The following is a 14,344-nucleotide window of genomic DNA, read 5'->3' as shown; positions in this document are numbered from 1 at the left end:
CTCCTATTCTTGGCCACAATAGTATCTAGGAAAAAGATTTTTCTCAGTGGCTGTTTTAATACATTGAAACAGCAAGGGAACTATGGAATAATACGGGTTGCATAAATCCATTTTTCAGTAAGCACAGCAGAGGAGGTATCCAGCTCTTCAAGGCAGTACTGATGGAGTTCCTGGCGCCCAACCCCAAGCACCGTCAGTACAAGCTGTGGTCACGAATCACCGTACCAGTGATGATCTCACTACACCAGTACTAGGTAGGGTGGCTAGACAGAGTTCCACACCACGCAGCTTCCAAGCCTGAGATTTATGAACTCCCTAATAACCTTTAAAAAAAATTTCTCTTCCCCCGCCAAAAAATTTTTCTCTTCTGTTTATAAAGTTTTCTTTTCTCTTATGGTTTATAAAGTATCCTGACATGTGATATCAAATACAGAGTGCCTACTACAGTGTCTGGCATGTAGTTAGTAATAAATAAATGTTAGCTATTAGTCTGCATTCATGATTCTAAGCATGGAATCAATAAGGGTAAGTGTGTATAAGGAGTTTAATTCTATGTGGTTCTTCAGGTGAATGCTTTATTCCTTCCCTGCTGGCCCAACCCTGGCTTTATAGTGGATTTTGTAACCAAGCAACATCATAATTTATTAATGCATCCTCCTCTACCCAGGAAAGGACATGAAGACTTTTGCCTATTATCAGATAATATGATTTACCCAACATGGTTTTCAGTCCTGTAACATTTATAGAGAAGCAATTAAAGCCTGGATCATTGCAACAGCCTTATAACGGCTCTCCCTGTTTTCACTTTTGCTTCCCTACAGCCTATTCTCTGTCCATGAGTCAGAACAAACTCAAAATATTAACCAAAAAAATTCCAATACCTTGTTCAGAACTGTATAATGGCTTCTTTCCACACTCAGAATTAAATTCAAATGCTCTGTAATGATTTACAAGGCCTATGTGATGTTCACAAGGCCCTGGCTAACTTGTTCCTTACCTTCTCCTACCCTATTGCTTCTACACTCTGCTCTGGCCACCCTGGCCTTATTGCATGATCCATCCAAGCTCATTCCTAACCTCAGGGCCTTCACACTTAATATTTTATTCCTCTGGAATATTCTTCCCTTTGTTCTTCATATTACCTTACTCCTTCAGCTCTGTACTCAAAGGTCAGCTGCTCAGAGACCTCCACCCTGTCTAAAATACCGTATCTCTGTCCTCTTATCCTGTTTTACTATTTAGTGCTGATCACTAGAAAAAGTGTATTATACATTATCTGTCTTCCTCAGTACCATGTAAGTTCCAAAAAGGCAAAAACATTCTCTTGGTCACCAATCTACCCCTTCCCTCTTTTTATTGAGGATCTACTATGGAAATACCCACATTGAATGTTATTGCTTCAGCCAGAATTATACAGGTGGCTCATAATAGAGAACAAAGTGGTATGTATTAAACTTTAAGAAGTTAGTGAAGTCCTGGCTGGTGTTGCTCAGTGGATTGAGTGCTGGCCTGCAAACCAAAGGGTCGCCAGTTCGGTTCCTGGTTGGGGCATGTGCCTGGGTTGCAGGCCAGGTCCCTGGTGGGGGGCACATGAGAGGCAACCACATACTGATGTTTTTCTCCCTTTCTCCATCCCTTCCTCTCTATATATAAATAAATAAAATCTTCAAAAAAAAAAGAAGTTAGTTAAGACCCTAAAAAGGCAGACATTTTTTATAAGTAATATATGATATAGGAAAGTACATGATAAAAAGAAATTAAGATTCTAAGAAGGAGAAAAAGATACAATCATGGAAACCAAGTAAGAGACTGAAGCACTAAAATCATGCAAACTAGAAGTTTAAACTAAGGTGGAAATAAGAACATAAACAGAAAATAGGAATGGAAAGGGATGAATGCAATAAATCTTTCCTATGAGATCCTAATGAGATCTTCATAACTGACTACACATAAAATAATAAAAAGATGAAAACAGAGAAATTAGAAGTCCTGAGCTTCAATATCCAGAAAAATGGTGGTATCACTAGCAAATTAAAAAAAAAAAAAAGGAAAGGTCACTGATTTACAATAGGCTTGGAGGGAGAAAGGGTAATGTTTTCCATGTTGGTCATGCTATATTCAAGTTAACACTGAGACATCCAGGTGAAAATGTGAGGCCATATAATATGTACATTCTTTCAGCCCAGTCACAGTGTTACTGTATAACAAACATGATGCTTTGCTATCTAATTAGATAAAATAATGTACAGTCTATTGTGTCTTAAAAGAATGACATTTGAAATCTACTTTCCTCTTCTTGTTTTGACATGATGAGTATGCACTGTAAAAGTTCCAGTACAATGAACAAACAAGTGTTGGAGAAGATGTGGAGAAAAGGGAATCCTCGTGCACTGTCGGTAGGAATGCAGATTGGTGCACCCACTGGGAAAGCAGCATGGAGTTACCTCAACAAATTAAAATGGAACTGCCTTATGACCCAGTGATTCTACTTCTAGGAATGTACCTGAAGAAATCCAAAACACTAATTTGAAAGAATATATGCATCCCTATGGTCACTGCAGCATTATTTACAATAGCCAAGATTTGGAAGCAGCCCAAGTGTTCATCACTGGATGAGTGGATTAAAAAGCTGTGATACAGTTACATAATAGAATACTACTTGGACTTTAAAACAAAAAAAAGGAAATCTTACCCTTTGCAATAGCATGGATGGACCTGGGAAGCATTACGCTAAGTGAAATAAGCCAGTCAGAGAAAGACACGTACCATATGATTTCACTCATATGTGGAATCTAATGAGTGAAATGAACTGCTGTGCAGCCCGGTTCCTAACAGGTCACGGACTGGTACCGGTCATTTTATCCAATCCCATTTTTAGAGAAGCATTATGTTGCACTCAATAAACAAATTACTGCTACTGTTAACACTACTCTCTAAAAACATTCATCTAGTATCAGTATACTTCTCTTCGGGCCACCCTCTGCTTTACAGAAGTAAGCGAGCCAAGTTCTGTTTATGTATTGTTTCCATAGCAAAAGTCTGCGCCTGCTTAATTTAACTAAAGCTGGAGGATTAAAGCCTGAAGGACACTATAGGACAGACTAGAGCAACTTCAGTAAGAAGTTCTATTATCAGTTCTGCTAAATTATTTGGTAGGGGAGGGGATCTGAATATATTTGAAACACAACAACACATTGTAGAGATACTAAAAATACAAAATTAAATCTCAATAATATAAATCTCTTTAAACTGAAAATGTGCACATAACAGTATCCTATAAAAAAATCATCATCTGGAATTGGATCTTGGTGTGTGATGAAACACAAAGTCTAGGGCTAAAAATAAATCACAATCCCCATTTTTAAAATTTCAGTAACTTTTGGGATAAGACTCCAATATTTATGACTTAATAAAACATCACTGTATAATAAAGAATATGTACAGTTTTATGCAATTTTTCCCATGTGCAGATTCAAGTAACCACCGTAGCCGTCAAGGTACAGTTTGTCCATCACCACAAAAGAATGCTCTTGTGCTACCCTTTATATTCTCAACCTTCAACCTGTCCCTGTTCCCTGGCAACTGCTCATCTAGCGTCCATCTATACAGCTTGGCCATTTTCAGAATATTTTTTTAAGAACCTGACAAACTATCTTCCAAAATGGCTATACCACTTTACATTCCCAACAGCAGTTTATGAGAGATCCACTTTCTTGGCATCCTTGTCAGTAATTAGTACTATCACTCCATTTTATGTTAACTGTTTTAGTAGGCATATAGTGATATCTCACTGTGGTTTTAATTTGCATTTTTTTAATTTTTAAAAAAAGATTTTTGTATTTATTTCTCAGAGAGAGGGGAAGTGAAGGAGAAAGAGAAGGAGAGACACATCAATCAGGTGCCTCCTGCACGCCACCAACTGGGGACCTGGCCCACAACCAAGGCACATGCCCTGACAGGGAATTGAACCAGCAACCTTTTGGTTTGCAGGCTGGCACCCAATCCAATGAGCCCTACCAGCTAGGGCTTGCATTTTTCTAATGGCTAATAATGTACACAATCTTTTCACATGCTTACTGATCATCTTTCTCCTCCCTGGTAAAATGTCTATTCATGTCTTTTGCCATTTTCTATCTTAATTGCTTTTTAATGTTCAGAGTTCTTTATTCTCTCTCTCTCTCTCTCTCTATATATATATATGTATATAATATATATATAAAATGTTGTTTTGAGAGCTCTTTATATATTCTAGATAACAAGATCTAGGGTAACAAGATCAGAGAATTATTTAGAATGTTAATTAAATGTTAACCATTGCTTGTTTCTGAATATTTTAGAATTTGGGTAATTTATTGCTTTATTCTTTCTACTTTTCTGTATTGGATTTTAAATGAGTATGTATTCTATTTATAAACATACTTACGGGTAATGAATTGCTTTATTCTTTCTACTTTCTGTATTATGTGGATTTCAAATGAGCATGTATTATATTTATAAACACCCATTGTTTTTAAATCAGAGAAACAACTGTTTGTTTGATCACTATAATCTTTTTTCCCCAGCTGGAGAGTCAATCCAGGAGAAATATCTTTTTTAAAAAAAGACTTTATTTATTTACATTTTAGAGAGAGGGGAACGGAGGAAGAGAGAGAGAGAAACATCAAAGTGCAAGAGATACACTAATCAGTTGCTTCTTGCATACCCCCAGTTGGGGGCCTGGCATGTGCCCTAACTACTAATTGAACCAGTGACCTTTTAGTTCACAGGCCATCACTCAATCCACTTAGCCACAGCAGCCAGGGCAAGAATATCTTTTAGCCTACCAAGAAAAACTCAGTGTGCAAGTGCTGCCTTATCAACAAGGACACAAAACCTCAATAGAGGCTTTCTGGCTTTTAATTTTCTCTCTTCAGGCTCAGTAGTACCTAACTGAATAGACTCCATCATTAACAGATGCATAGTTTCTGCAAAACATGTCCCCAAACTCTCATACCTTCACAACAGGGTGTCCACCAGTAGATGCTTTTACTGCTCCTCGGCTACCTTCAGTTTCATAATGGGCTCGATGATGAGTTTTAGGTTGCACCTCTATTTTCAGTTCACATTGTCCAAAATGAGTAGGTAAAGGCCAGTCTAGTGGAGGTAATGAAGATGTGCTATAAACAAAACACACAAAGATGCATTTCACCATACTATTATTGCCAAGCAGTGATTCAAATCACTTCTCTGCCAGCACCAACATTTCTTCCTGTGGTCTTGGAAACAAAATATTCCAAAATAAAAATGCACTTAATAAGTTATAACACTGTATATGGTGGGTACTCAAGAAGTAATTCTTTAACCTGAAGAATAAAACAAATTTTATCAACTTTTTTGGTTTTCTGTATTTTTTAAGAAAGGATAGATTCTAACATTTGTAAAACTACAACTGTTTCTCAACTGTGTGTGTATAATTACAAAAACAATCAAAATAATAATATTTTGATTTCTTAAAGCAAAAATGCACATCTCTGTGTGTGTACATCAGTATCTCTCCAAGGATCCAAAGGCCCCTGTGTCTCAGGATACTGTCTTCCTCCCTGGTATGAGGCTACAGAGGTCAGTCTATGGTACATGTTGCTCTCCCCACTCCCCCCTGTTGCTCTTTACCTTATCTCTCTGAAATATTGCTTATAGTTAGCAATATATTGCAATTTGAGGTAAAAATTTAATTTTAGTAATACTTAGCTTAAAAAACATTAAGCCTATCTCCGCAGCATCTCTAAATGTCAATTTCAGAGAAACATGTCAAATGATCAGTAAGATAATTTCAAGAGCTTAAAGGGCTACAGGTTCACTTAGATGTATCAACACTGAAAATATGAAATTAGAAAAGAAACAACTTATATATCTATAGGTCAAATATTAATGAACCCAAAGCTACAATGATTTGTATTAAACAGTATTATCTTCTCAGTGATTGAAGAAATAGGACTTTAGGTCTTTTCTACCTTCTAAAATGCTAGCATTCCAACTGTAGATTTTAAATTATTTCACTGATTCCTTCAATGTCCTCATCCTAGCTTTACTAGCCATTGCATAGCTCAATGGTATTAGTTTTTATTAATCTGAAACAACTCAACTTCATCCACTCTCAGCTACTTTCTGCACCTGTGCAGACTTAAGCTAAGCCCTAAAAAAGATTAAGATAATTTTCAGAAGCAGAGTGATGGGCTCAAAGGTATCTTCAACACCATAATTTTACATTATATTTTCTAAAAATGTGCAGCCATAAATAAACATTCATACCAGTGAAAAAGCTTTTTTTAAAAAGTAAACAACAACAAAAAAAGTAAACAGATGCAACTCTATGTAGTGATTTAATACATGGTAAAGTTGTCTTTTCTAATCAATTTTATCATTCTAATCAATTTTATACTACATCAATTCTATAAATGGTACTGTGATGACTGATAAGCCATTTGGGAAAGGAAGTCATTACACTGTTCTTCAGTCCTTAGTTGGACTCAAGATTCTATATAAATATGTGTGTATATGAATAAAAATTACAAATATACTACTATAAATATTTATAATATAAATACCATACATGTTACATACATACATTATTAAAATATATTTAAAACTTTATTAGAAAAGATGTGAAAATTAGATTTTCATTTATTTTTTATTATTTTAGAGTGGGGTAAGGCTTTAAATATAACACAAAACCCAAAAGCCATAAAACACAAATTTGAATACATAAAAATTAAAACTTCCTCTACACACTAAAAAATTTACAAACTTATAAAAAGACAAAAATTATATAAAAAAAAAACCTTGCCACAAATATGAAAAGGCAAATTTCATTTGTATCTTGAGCTCTTAAAAATATAAAAAGCCTATTCCCAACCAGTTATATTAGTAATTTAATTCACACTATAATCCATCTTTTACGGAAAGCTTTTTTAAGTAAGAAAATTCCTGCTGGCCCTGGCCAAGTACCTCAGTTGGTTAGAGTATTGTCCCAATACTCCAAGGTTGCGGGTTTGATCCCCGGTCAGGGCACATGCAAGAATCAACCAGTGAATACATAACTAAGTAGGACAACAAATCAGTATTTCTTTCTCTCTCTTCCTTCTTCTAAAAATCAGTAAGTACGAAAACAAAGAAAATTCCTTCTAGAAATTCTTAAATGTACTGTTATCTACAATTCATTACCTATACTTTTAAAAATTTTAACTTTATAACTTTAGCCTACCTAAAGATACTTTTAAGACTCAAAGGAAAATAAATGCAGACTTAAAGTTATTTGTCTGGAAGAAATTGAAAAAAAAAAAAAAAAAAGGAGAGAGAGAGAAGGAGGAAAAATGTTCAAACCATTTCATGTAGATGATGTAGTTTTACATGCTACCAATACCCGTAAGTATGAATGACAAGGCAGCCATTTCATCAACTCACCGAAATATAGGGGTGTGGCCAGGCTTGGGTTTGCTCCAGGTAAAGTGTGAAGGAACTGAAAGAAACTGGTCACCAGATGAGTCTTTCTTTAAAGGATACTGAGATCCAAGGCCATCATCTATTGAAGTCTCCCGAGATGGTGATAAACTCCCTTGATCATCTGAACAGAGCTCTAATTTTCCTGGTAGTACAGTAGCTTGATCTTCAGAAGTCTTCCTTGTTTTTAGAGGGATATCAGTCTCTACATAGTACTGAAATGGTGGAAGAAGTGCAGGACCAAGGCCTGATCCACCTTGGACAGAAGCATTGAGCCAGGTATCTTCTGTTACACTTCCCCTAGGGGAGTGGCCAGGAGAAGGAACAGGTGAGTGATGGGGTGAAAGGGACCCAGCATAACAAACCTCAGCACTAGAGTGCCGCCGTTTCCCACAAGGGGAGGTAGGCCTTGATGAGGGACCTGAGGCTGGTCTGGGACTCAGCCAATTCTCATCAGTGACACTAGATCTAGGAGAGTGGCAAGGAGACTGCCTGGGTGACAAGGAGTGTCCCAGTCCATACTGTTGATGCCAGGACTCTTCTCCAGGGCAGCCCCCTGGAGAGCCACCAGGAGAAGTCAGGGGGGATCCAAGAGTAAATCGGGCAGCAGCTTCATTCAATTCTGAATCCACATCATCATAAATATGTGAAAGAGATTCACAAGATGATGCATCTGAGAACCAGCTCCTAGAAGAGATGCTGCTGGCAGGACTAGGACTAAGGGAAGACTCCCGGTAAGATGGCTCAAGAGGAAGATAGAGATGATCTCTAGAAGGCCTTTCCAAATATTCCTTTTCTGGGTCATTTATATGTAGGTCATCTTCAGGAGCATCTATTTCTTGATGACAGTTAGGAGAGATGGATGTGATTTGAATACTTGGGCACTCAAAGGGTTTGGGACCACCTAATGGGCTATATTTAGATTCCGGAATCTCACAAGTTCCTTCATAGTTTTTGTGACCTTGGAGCTGAAACGATGGTGACAAAACAGAAGGATGAGACGGTAATCCATGATGTGGTAAGCAAAGTGGTGAGTTTAAAGTAGATGGAGGTGGATCTACATTAAAGATGTAAATGGATGCACAATCATCTGGCTCAAGATCTATGGGGGAAAGTAAAAAAAAAAAATCAATAAAACAAGAAATTAGAAAATTTAGATGTATAATTACTAGATGAGAAAGTATATAATAATAATAATAATCCTGAGAGAAAACAGTGGGACATAAAAGGTACATCATTAGCTCCATTAAAGAGTAGTATGTGTTTGGCCAAATGTTTCTGTAGATATACATAATTATTACATATACATGTAATTATGTATAACTTTTTCTTTTCACATTTTCTAAAATGAGAATCAGAAAACATTACCTGAAAAAAATAAATGCTTTTATAAAAGAAATAATCATATCCATTAATTCTAAAAATATTCATAATTATAGAATGATATAATCTGATCATACAAATTCAGTCTCATCTAGGGTCTATAGGTTGAAGCAAAGTAAAGGATAAAACCAAGTCTTTGAAAGGTTTTTAGTTTTAAGTATACCCGCTAAATTTATTTATTTATTTTTAGGCAGAGGGAAGGGAGAGAGAAAGAGAAGGAGAGAAACAATGTGTGGTTGCTTCTCTCGAGCCACCCATCAGAGGCCTGGCCCACAACCCAGGCCATGTGCCCTGACGGAATCGAACTGGCAACCCTTTGGTTCACAGGTCAGTGCTCAAACCACTGAGCTACACCAGCCAGGGCTACTCACTAAATTTATTAATGAAAAGGATTACTGAATCAACTCAAGGCTCCTAGATTCTTGTCTGCCTCTGCCATTTAACTGTGAGATCTTAGTCAAATCACTTAATCTCTCCAAGGCCTTAGTTTCCTTGCAGTAAAATTCAAAACTTTTTTTTTGTTAAGGGAATTACTATGATTAACAATAACTTTTTCTTCCACAGTCACACTATCAAGAATTCATACTCTGGTCATAGCAGACCAGGTAATGAAAGCCCCATGATGCCACTGGATCATTTACCTCAACTAGAAAATAATTCATCAAGACCTTAACTTATGATTGCTTGTTAAAGTAATCCTAGTAAGGACAGAACTTTTAAAATGCACCCCTTGCTGGAGTATTTACACCAAACAACTCCTGCCAAATTACCTACTGAAAGTGTCTGCAGCAATAAGGGCATTTTGCAACTTCACTTTTAGTGATTATTATCTATTTTCACAGAGGCAGAAATACTAAAAGCTCTAGTACAAGGTACTGGTTGAACACTTTCACATTTTCCTAAGAGGTCATCATTAGGAAACCAAAGACAAAACTGTTCATAGATGCAACAGAGATAAGCACAAACTTTTAGCCTCTTCTCAAAAGTAACTCAAGATCACATTGTTTCATTACATCAGTACCCCAGAAAGTAACCCACATCTTTAGACTCCTGGTGTTGCTGACATTAGCCAGCACACACCCTACAATTTAACTATTTCCCTAAATTCTAGAATCTGGAGCTTTTAAGGTGTTGTGTGGTTAATGAACAGATTCAGTAGAGAGTTTTTACATGTACTATAACAACAAAACAAAAAAAAAACCCCATCCCTGCATTTTAAACTCTGGCTCTGCCAGTCCATAGTTGTGTGAACTTGGACAAGTTATTTAACCTGCTTGAACCACAGAATTATGAGGCTCTTTTTATGTACTAACTGGCAGGAGTTGAATAGAGTATCACCTAAAACACATAGGACCAATTTTAAGACAAGCAACCTAACACAATGACTAAGAGAAGGAATTCAATACAAGTCAATTATCCTGTCTTTTCCTTTTTAAAATTTAAGAGGGGGCCCTGGCTGGTATGGCTCAATGGACTGAGCGACAGCCTGCACACCAAAAAGTTGCTGGTTCAGTTCCTGGTCAGGGCACATGCCTGGGTTGTAGGCCAGGTCCCCGGCTGGAGGCATGTGAAAGGCAACCGAATGATGTTTCTCCCTTTCTCCCTCCCTCCATCAATGTTCCTCGCCCTCTTTTTCCCTCCCTCCCTTCCTGTCTCTCTAAAAAATAAATAAATAAAATCTTAAAAAATAAAAAAGGAACATGAACATCCCAGAACCACACCCTTTGGCTCTCTTCTAAGTCATTACCATTCCACCAAGAATAACAATATACTGACTTCTAAGTCTAGATTTATTTTGCCCATATAACATACAACTTTGTCTTTCAACTTTTTAAAAACTTTTTATTGAATTTATGGGGGGGAAATTGATCAATAAAATTATTCAGGTATACAATTCTGTAATATATCATCTGTATACTGTATTGGGTGTTAACCACTGTCTTTCAATATTTTTATATTTAATTGAGCTTTATAAAGTTTCTAAACAATTTTCAACAACCCAAGTGTCCATCAAAAGATGAGTAGATTAAAAAGTTATGGTGCATACATGCAATGGAATATTACTCAGCCATAAAAAAGAATGAAATTTCACCATTTGAAACAACATGGATGGACCTGGGTGTATTATGCTTAGTGAAATAAGTCAGTCACAGACAGACAAATACCCTATGATTTCACTTATATGTGGAATCTAAAGAAAATAAATAAAATTGAAACGGACTCATTCACAGAGAAAGACTGATAGTTACCAGAGGGGAGGGGAGCTGGGGACTGGATAAAAAAGGTGAAGGAATTAAGAGGTACTAATTGGTGGTTACAAAATAGTCAAGGGGATATACAATATAGGGAATATAGTTAATAATATTGTAATAACTATGTATGGCTCAAGGTGGGTGCTGGAAATATCAGGGGAAACCCTCTATAAAGTATGACTGTCTAACCAGTGTGCTATACTCCTGAAACTAATACAAAATAATATTTAAAGTAAACTGTAATTGAAAAATAAAATTTAAAGAGTCAATTATAGTTTTTTCCTACATTTTATTTTATAAATAATGTAGCACTGACCATCTCTATATGAAGAATAGCTTTATGTCTTCCTTTGTTGTTGTTGTTCTTTGGGGATCATTTTACTTACGTCTTCTTTTGAATTAGCCTCCAAGGATAAATTCCCAAGGGTGGGGTGACTAAATCGTAGGGCACACACATTTTTGGTACCCCTACTATGTAGAGACATCTGTTTTAAAAGCCTTGTTTTAATTTGTAAAATTGGAAGGATATGAGTATCATCAGTTTTACTTCAGTTTCTCCCAAAAGGATGTTATTTTTTAATTTAGTGTAATTTAGGAGTAAAATGTCTCTGTACAAAACGTTTCTTTTTTAAAAAAAAATATTTAATTATTTTTAGAGAGAGGGCAAGGGAAGGAGAGAGAGAGAAACATCATTTGGCTGCCTCTCACACACCCCCAACCGGAGTCCTGACCCACAACCCAGGCATGCGCCTCGACTGGGAATCAAACTGGCGACCCCCTGGTTGAGGGCCTGTGCTGAATCCACTGAGCCACACCAGCCAGGGCAAAATATGATGTTTCTAGGCTGCAAAGAACAGGAATACCAACTCAAAGTAGCAGCTGAAAGGAGGGGAGGGTACTTACTATTATCCAATGCAAAGTCTGGCACAAATAATGCCCTTTTATTACAAAACCATAAGCATGTAATTCTGCAACATAATATCACACTCAAGCACACCATATGACATTTTAGGTGAAATGTTCAAATTGCTGTCCATCTCATGCAAGACATTCATGTACCCCACCAACCACACTTGAGCAGGCATTACTTCAGCTGGACCCTCCATAACAAGATGTCCAAAAGTAGGACAGCTCCAGAATTGGTTATTTTATAAGTTCAATAAGCTCATCAAGAAATCAGTTTCTTTCTATATCCCCATAATGCCATTTCTGGGGGTGCTAATTTTGTGCTGTTCACTTTTTAACCATATATGTGTATTTTGTCCTAAACCAGAAGCAATGCGATCATTCATTTAACAAGTATTTTTGAGCAGCCACTATATAGCTGTTATGCTCTAGACACTGAAAACACAAGAGAACACAAAACAAACCCCCATCCTCACAGAACTTACATTCTAGTAACGTATGTTGGGTGGTGATATATAATATTGGGTTGGCCAAAAAGTTCATTTAGTTTTTTTCCGTACAATGGCCCCAGTAGTGCTTACTTGTCTTTAACTTCATTCAAAACTATTTTGCTAGACTATATTGTGACAGCTGTCATATCAGTGTGCATTTAAAAAAAAAAACTTATCAAAATTGGTGAATTTTTGTGCAGCCATTTTAATACTGAAAATGGTAGAAAATATGCAACATTTTTGGCATATCATGTTTTTTATTTCAAGAAAGGTAAAAATACAACTGAAACAAAAAAAAGATTTGTGCAGTGTATGGAGAAGGTGCTGTGACTGATCAAACATGTCAAAAGTGGTTTGCAAAGTTTCTTGGTTCTACTGATATTTTGGCCAAATAATTCTTTGTGGTGGGACTGTCTTATGAATTGGAAGATGTTTAGCAGCACCCCTGGCCTCCACCCACTAGAAGCCAATAGCAGGAAAGAGCCAACATACTCAAAATATCCAAATCTATAAAGTTATTGGTGAAAATAAAAAAGGGGTCTTTATTTTATGGAAAAAACTAAATGGACTGTTTAGCCAACCCAACAAAAGGAAAAATAAAATAGGGTGAGGAGAATAGAGTGAGAAAATGAGAGAAAGTTAATTTAGATAGGGAGGTCTGGGAAGGGTTCTTTCTCCAATATTTGAGGAGATACCAAAAGGATATTTGGAACTGAACTATACAGAATCTAGGGAAAGAACACTGAAGGTAGAAGATACAGTGAGTGCAAAGGCCTGAAGATGGAGTATTTCTGGAGTATATGATAAAAAGCAAGAAAGCCAGTGGGGATAGAACTGAGGAGTTTGAATAATAAGGGATGGGGGGGAGGTGACAGTAATTAGTCAAGTATCACACAGACCAGTAGAATGGCTGGTTTGTATTAGGAGGTGAGAACCCACTGGAGGGTGCTAAACAAAGGAGTGTCATGATCTGATACTATTCATTGAAATGAAAGACAATTGCAATAATCCAGGTACAAAATAATGGGGCATGGGACCTGGGTGGTAATGGTTTGTAGAAGAAGAAAAGCAGTAAGAAGTGAGGGATTTTTTTTTTAATTATTATTAAGGTAGAGCTGACAACTCGCTGATAAACTGGATGTGAACAAGGGAGGAGTCAGGCTGACACCAAGGTTTGGGGCCTGAACTATTATTATAAGAACTGTATTTCTAGCTCTGGCCAGGTGGCTCAGTTGGTTGGAGTGTCACCCCATATGCCAAAGGTTGTAGGTTCAATTCCTGGTCAGATCACATGCCTAGGTTGCAGGTATGATCCCCACTCATGATGTGTATGGGAGGCAGCTGAGCTGATCAATCCCTCCCTCCCCCTCTCTCTCTCCCTCCCTCTCTTCCTCCCTGACACCCTTCTAAAGTCAATAAACCTATCCTGAGGTGAGGATTTAAAAAAAAACACCTATATTTCTAATTACTGAAATGAAGAAGAAAGTGAGAGAGATTTAGAAAATATGAAATAAAAAACTCTACTTTGGCCATGGCCGGTGTGGAGAATCCTCCCATAAACCAAAAGGTTGCAGGTTCAATCCCAGTCAGGGTACATACCTAGGTTGCCCTGTTGGATCTCCAGTTAGGGTGCATGCAGGAGGCAACCAATTGATCTCTCTCTCCTCCCACCCCTGTTCCTCTCTCTCTAAGAAAAGAAAAAAAAAAGTCCTCAGGTGAGAATTTTAAAAATTCCTCTCTCTCTAAAAAAAGGGCAAAAAAAAGTCCTCAGGTGATCATTTAAAAAATTCTACTTTGAACATATTAAATGTGAGATGCTAATAAGCTTCCCAAATG

The 14,344-nt window shown here is 37.0% G+C and overlaps 1 protein-coding gene across 2 annotated transcripts in view; it reads right to left on the bottom strand.

Annotated features, from left to right (window-relative positions):
- The window catches only part of NFATC3 (nuclear factor of activated T cells 3), a 106,794-nt gene that overhangs the window by 56,327 nt on the left and 36,123 nt on the right, over positions 1-14,344 (bottom strand). For both annotated transcript variants that reach the window (XM_053915104.2, XM_024556174.3), the window contains exons 2-3: positions 7,441-8,578; positions 4,994-5,156 (exon numbers count right to left, since the gene is read on the bottom strand). In XM_053915104.2, the coding sequence (XP_053771079.1) occupies positions 4,994-5,156; positions 7,441-8,578 (1,301 nt within the window). The remainder of the gene's footprint in view (positions 1-4,993; positions 5,157-7,440; positions 8,579-14,344) is intronic.

This window comes from Desmodus rotundus, chromosome 12 (genome assembly GCF_022682495.2).
Source record: "Desmodus rotundus isolate HL8 chromosome 12, HLdesRot8A.1, whole genome shotgun sequence".
Lineage (NCBI taxonomy): Eukaryota > Metazoa > Chordata > Mammalia > Chiroptera > Phyllostomidae > Desmodus > Desmodus rotundus.
This window is presented reverse-complemented; position numbering and strand designations above follow the sequence as displayed.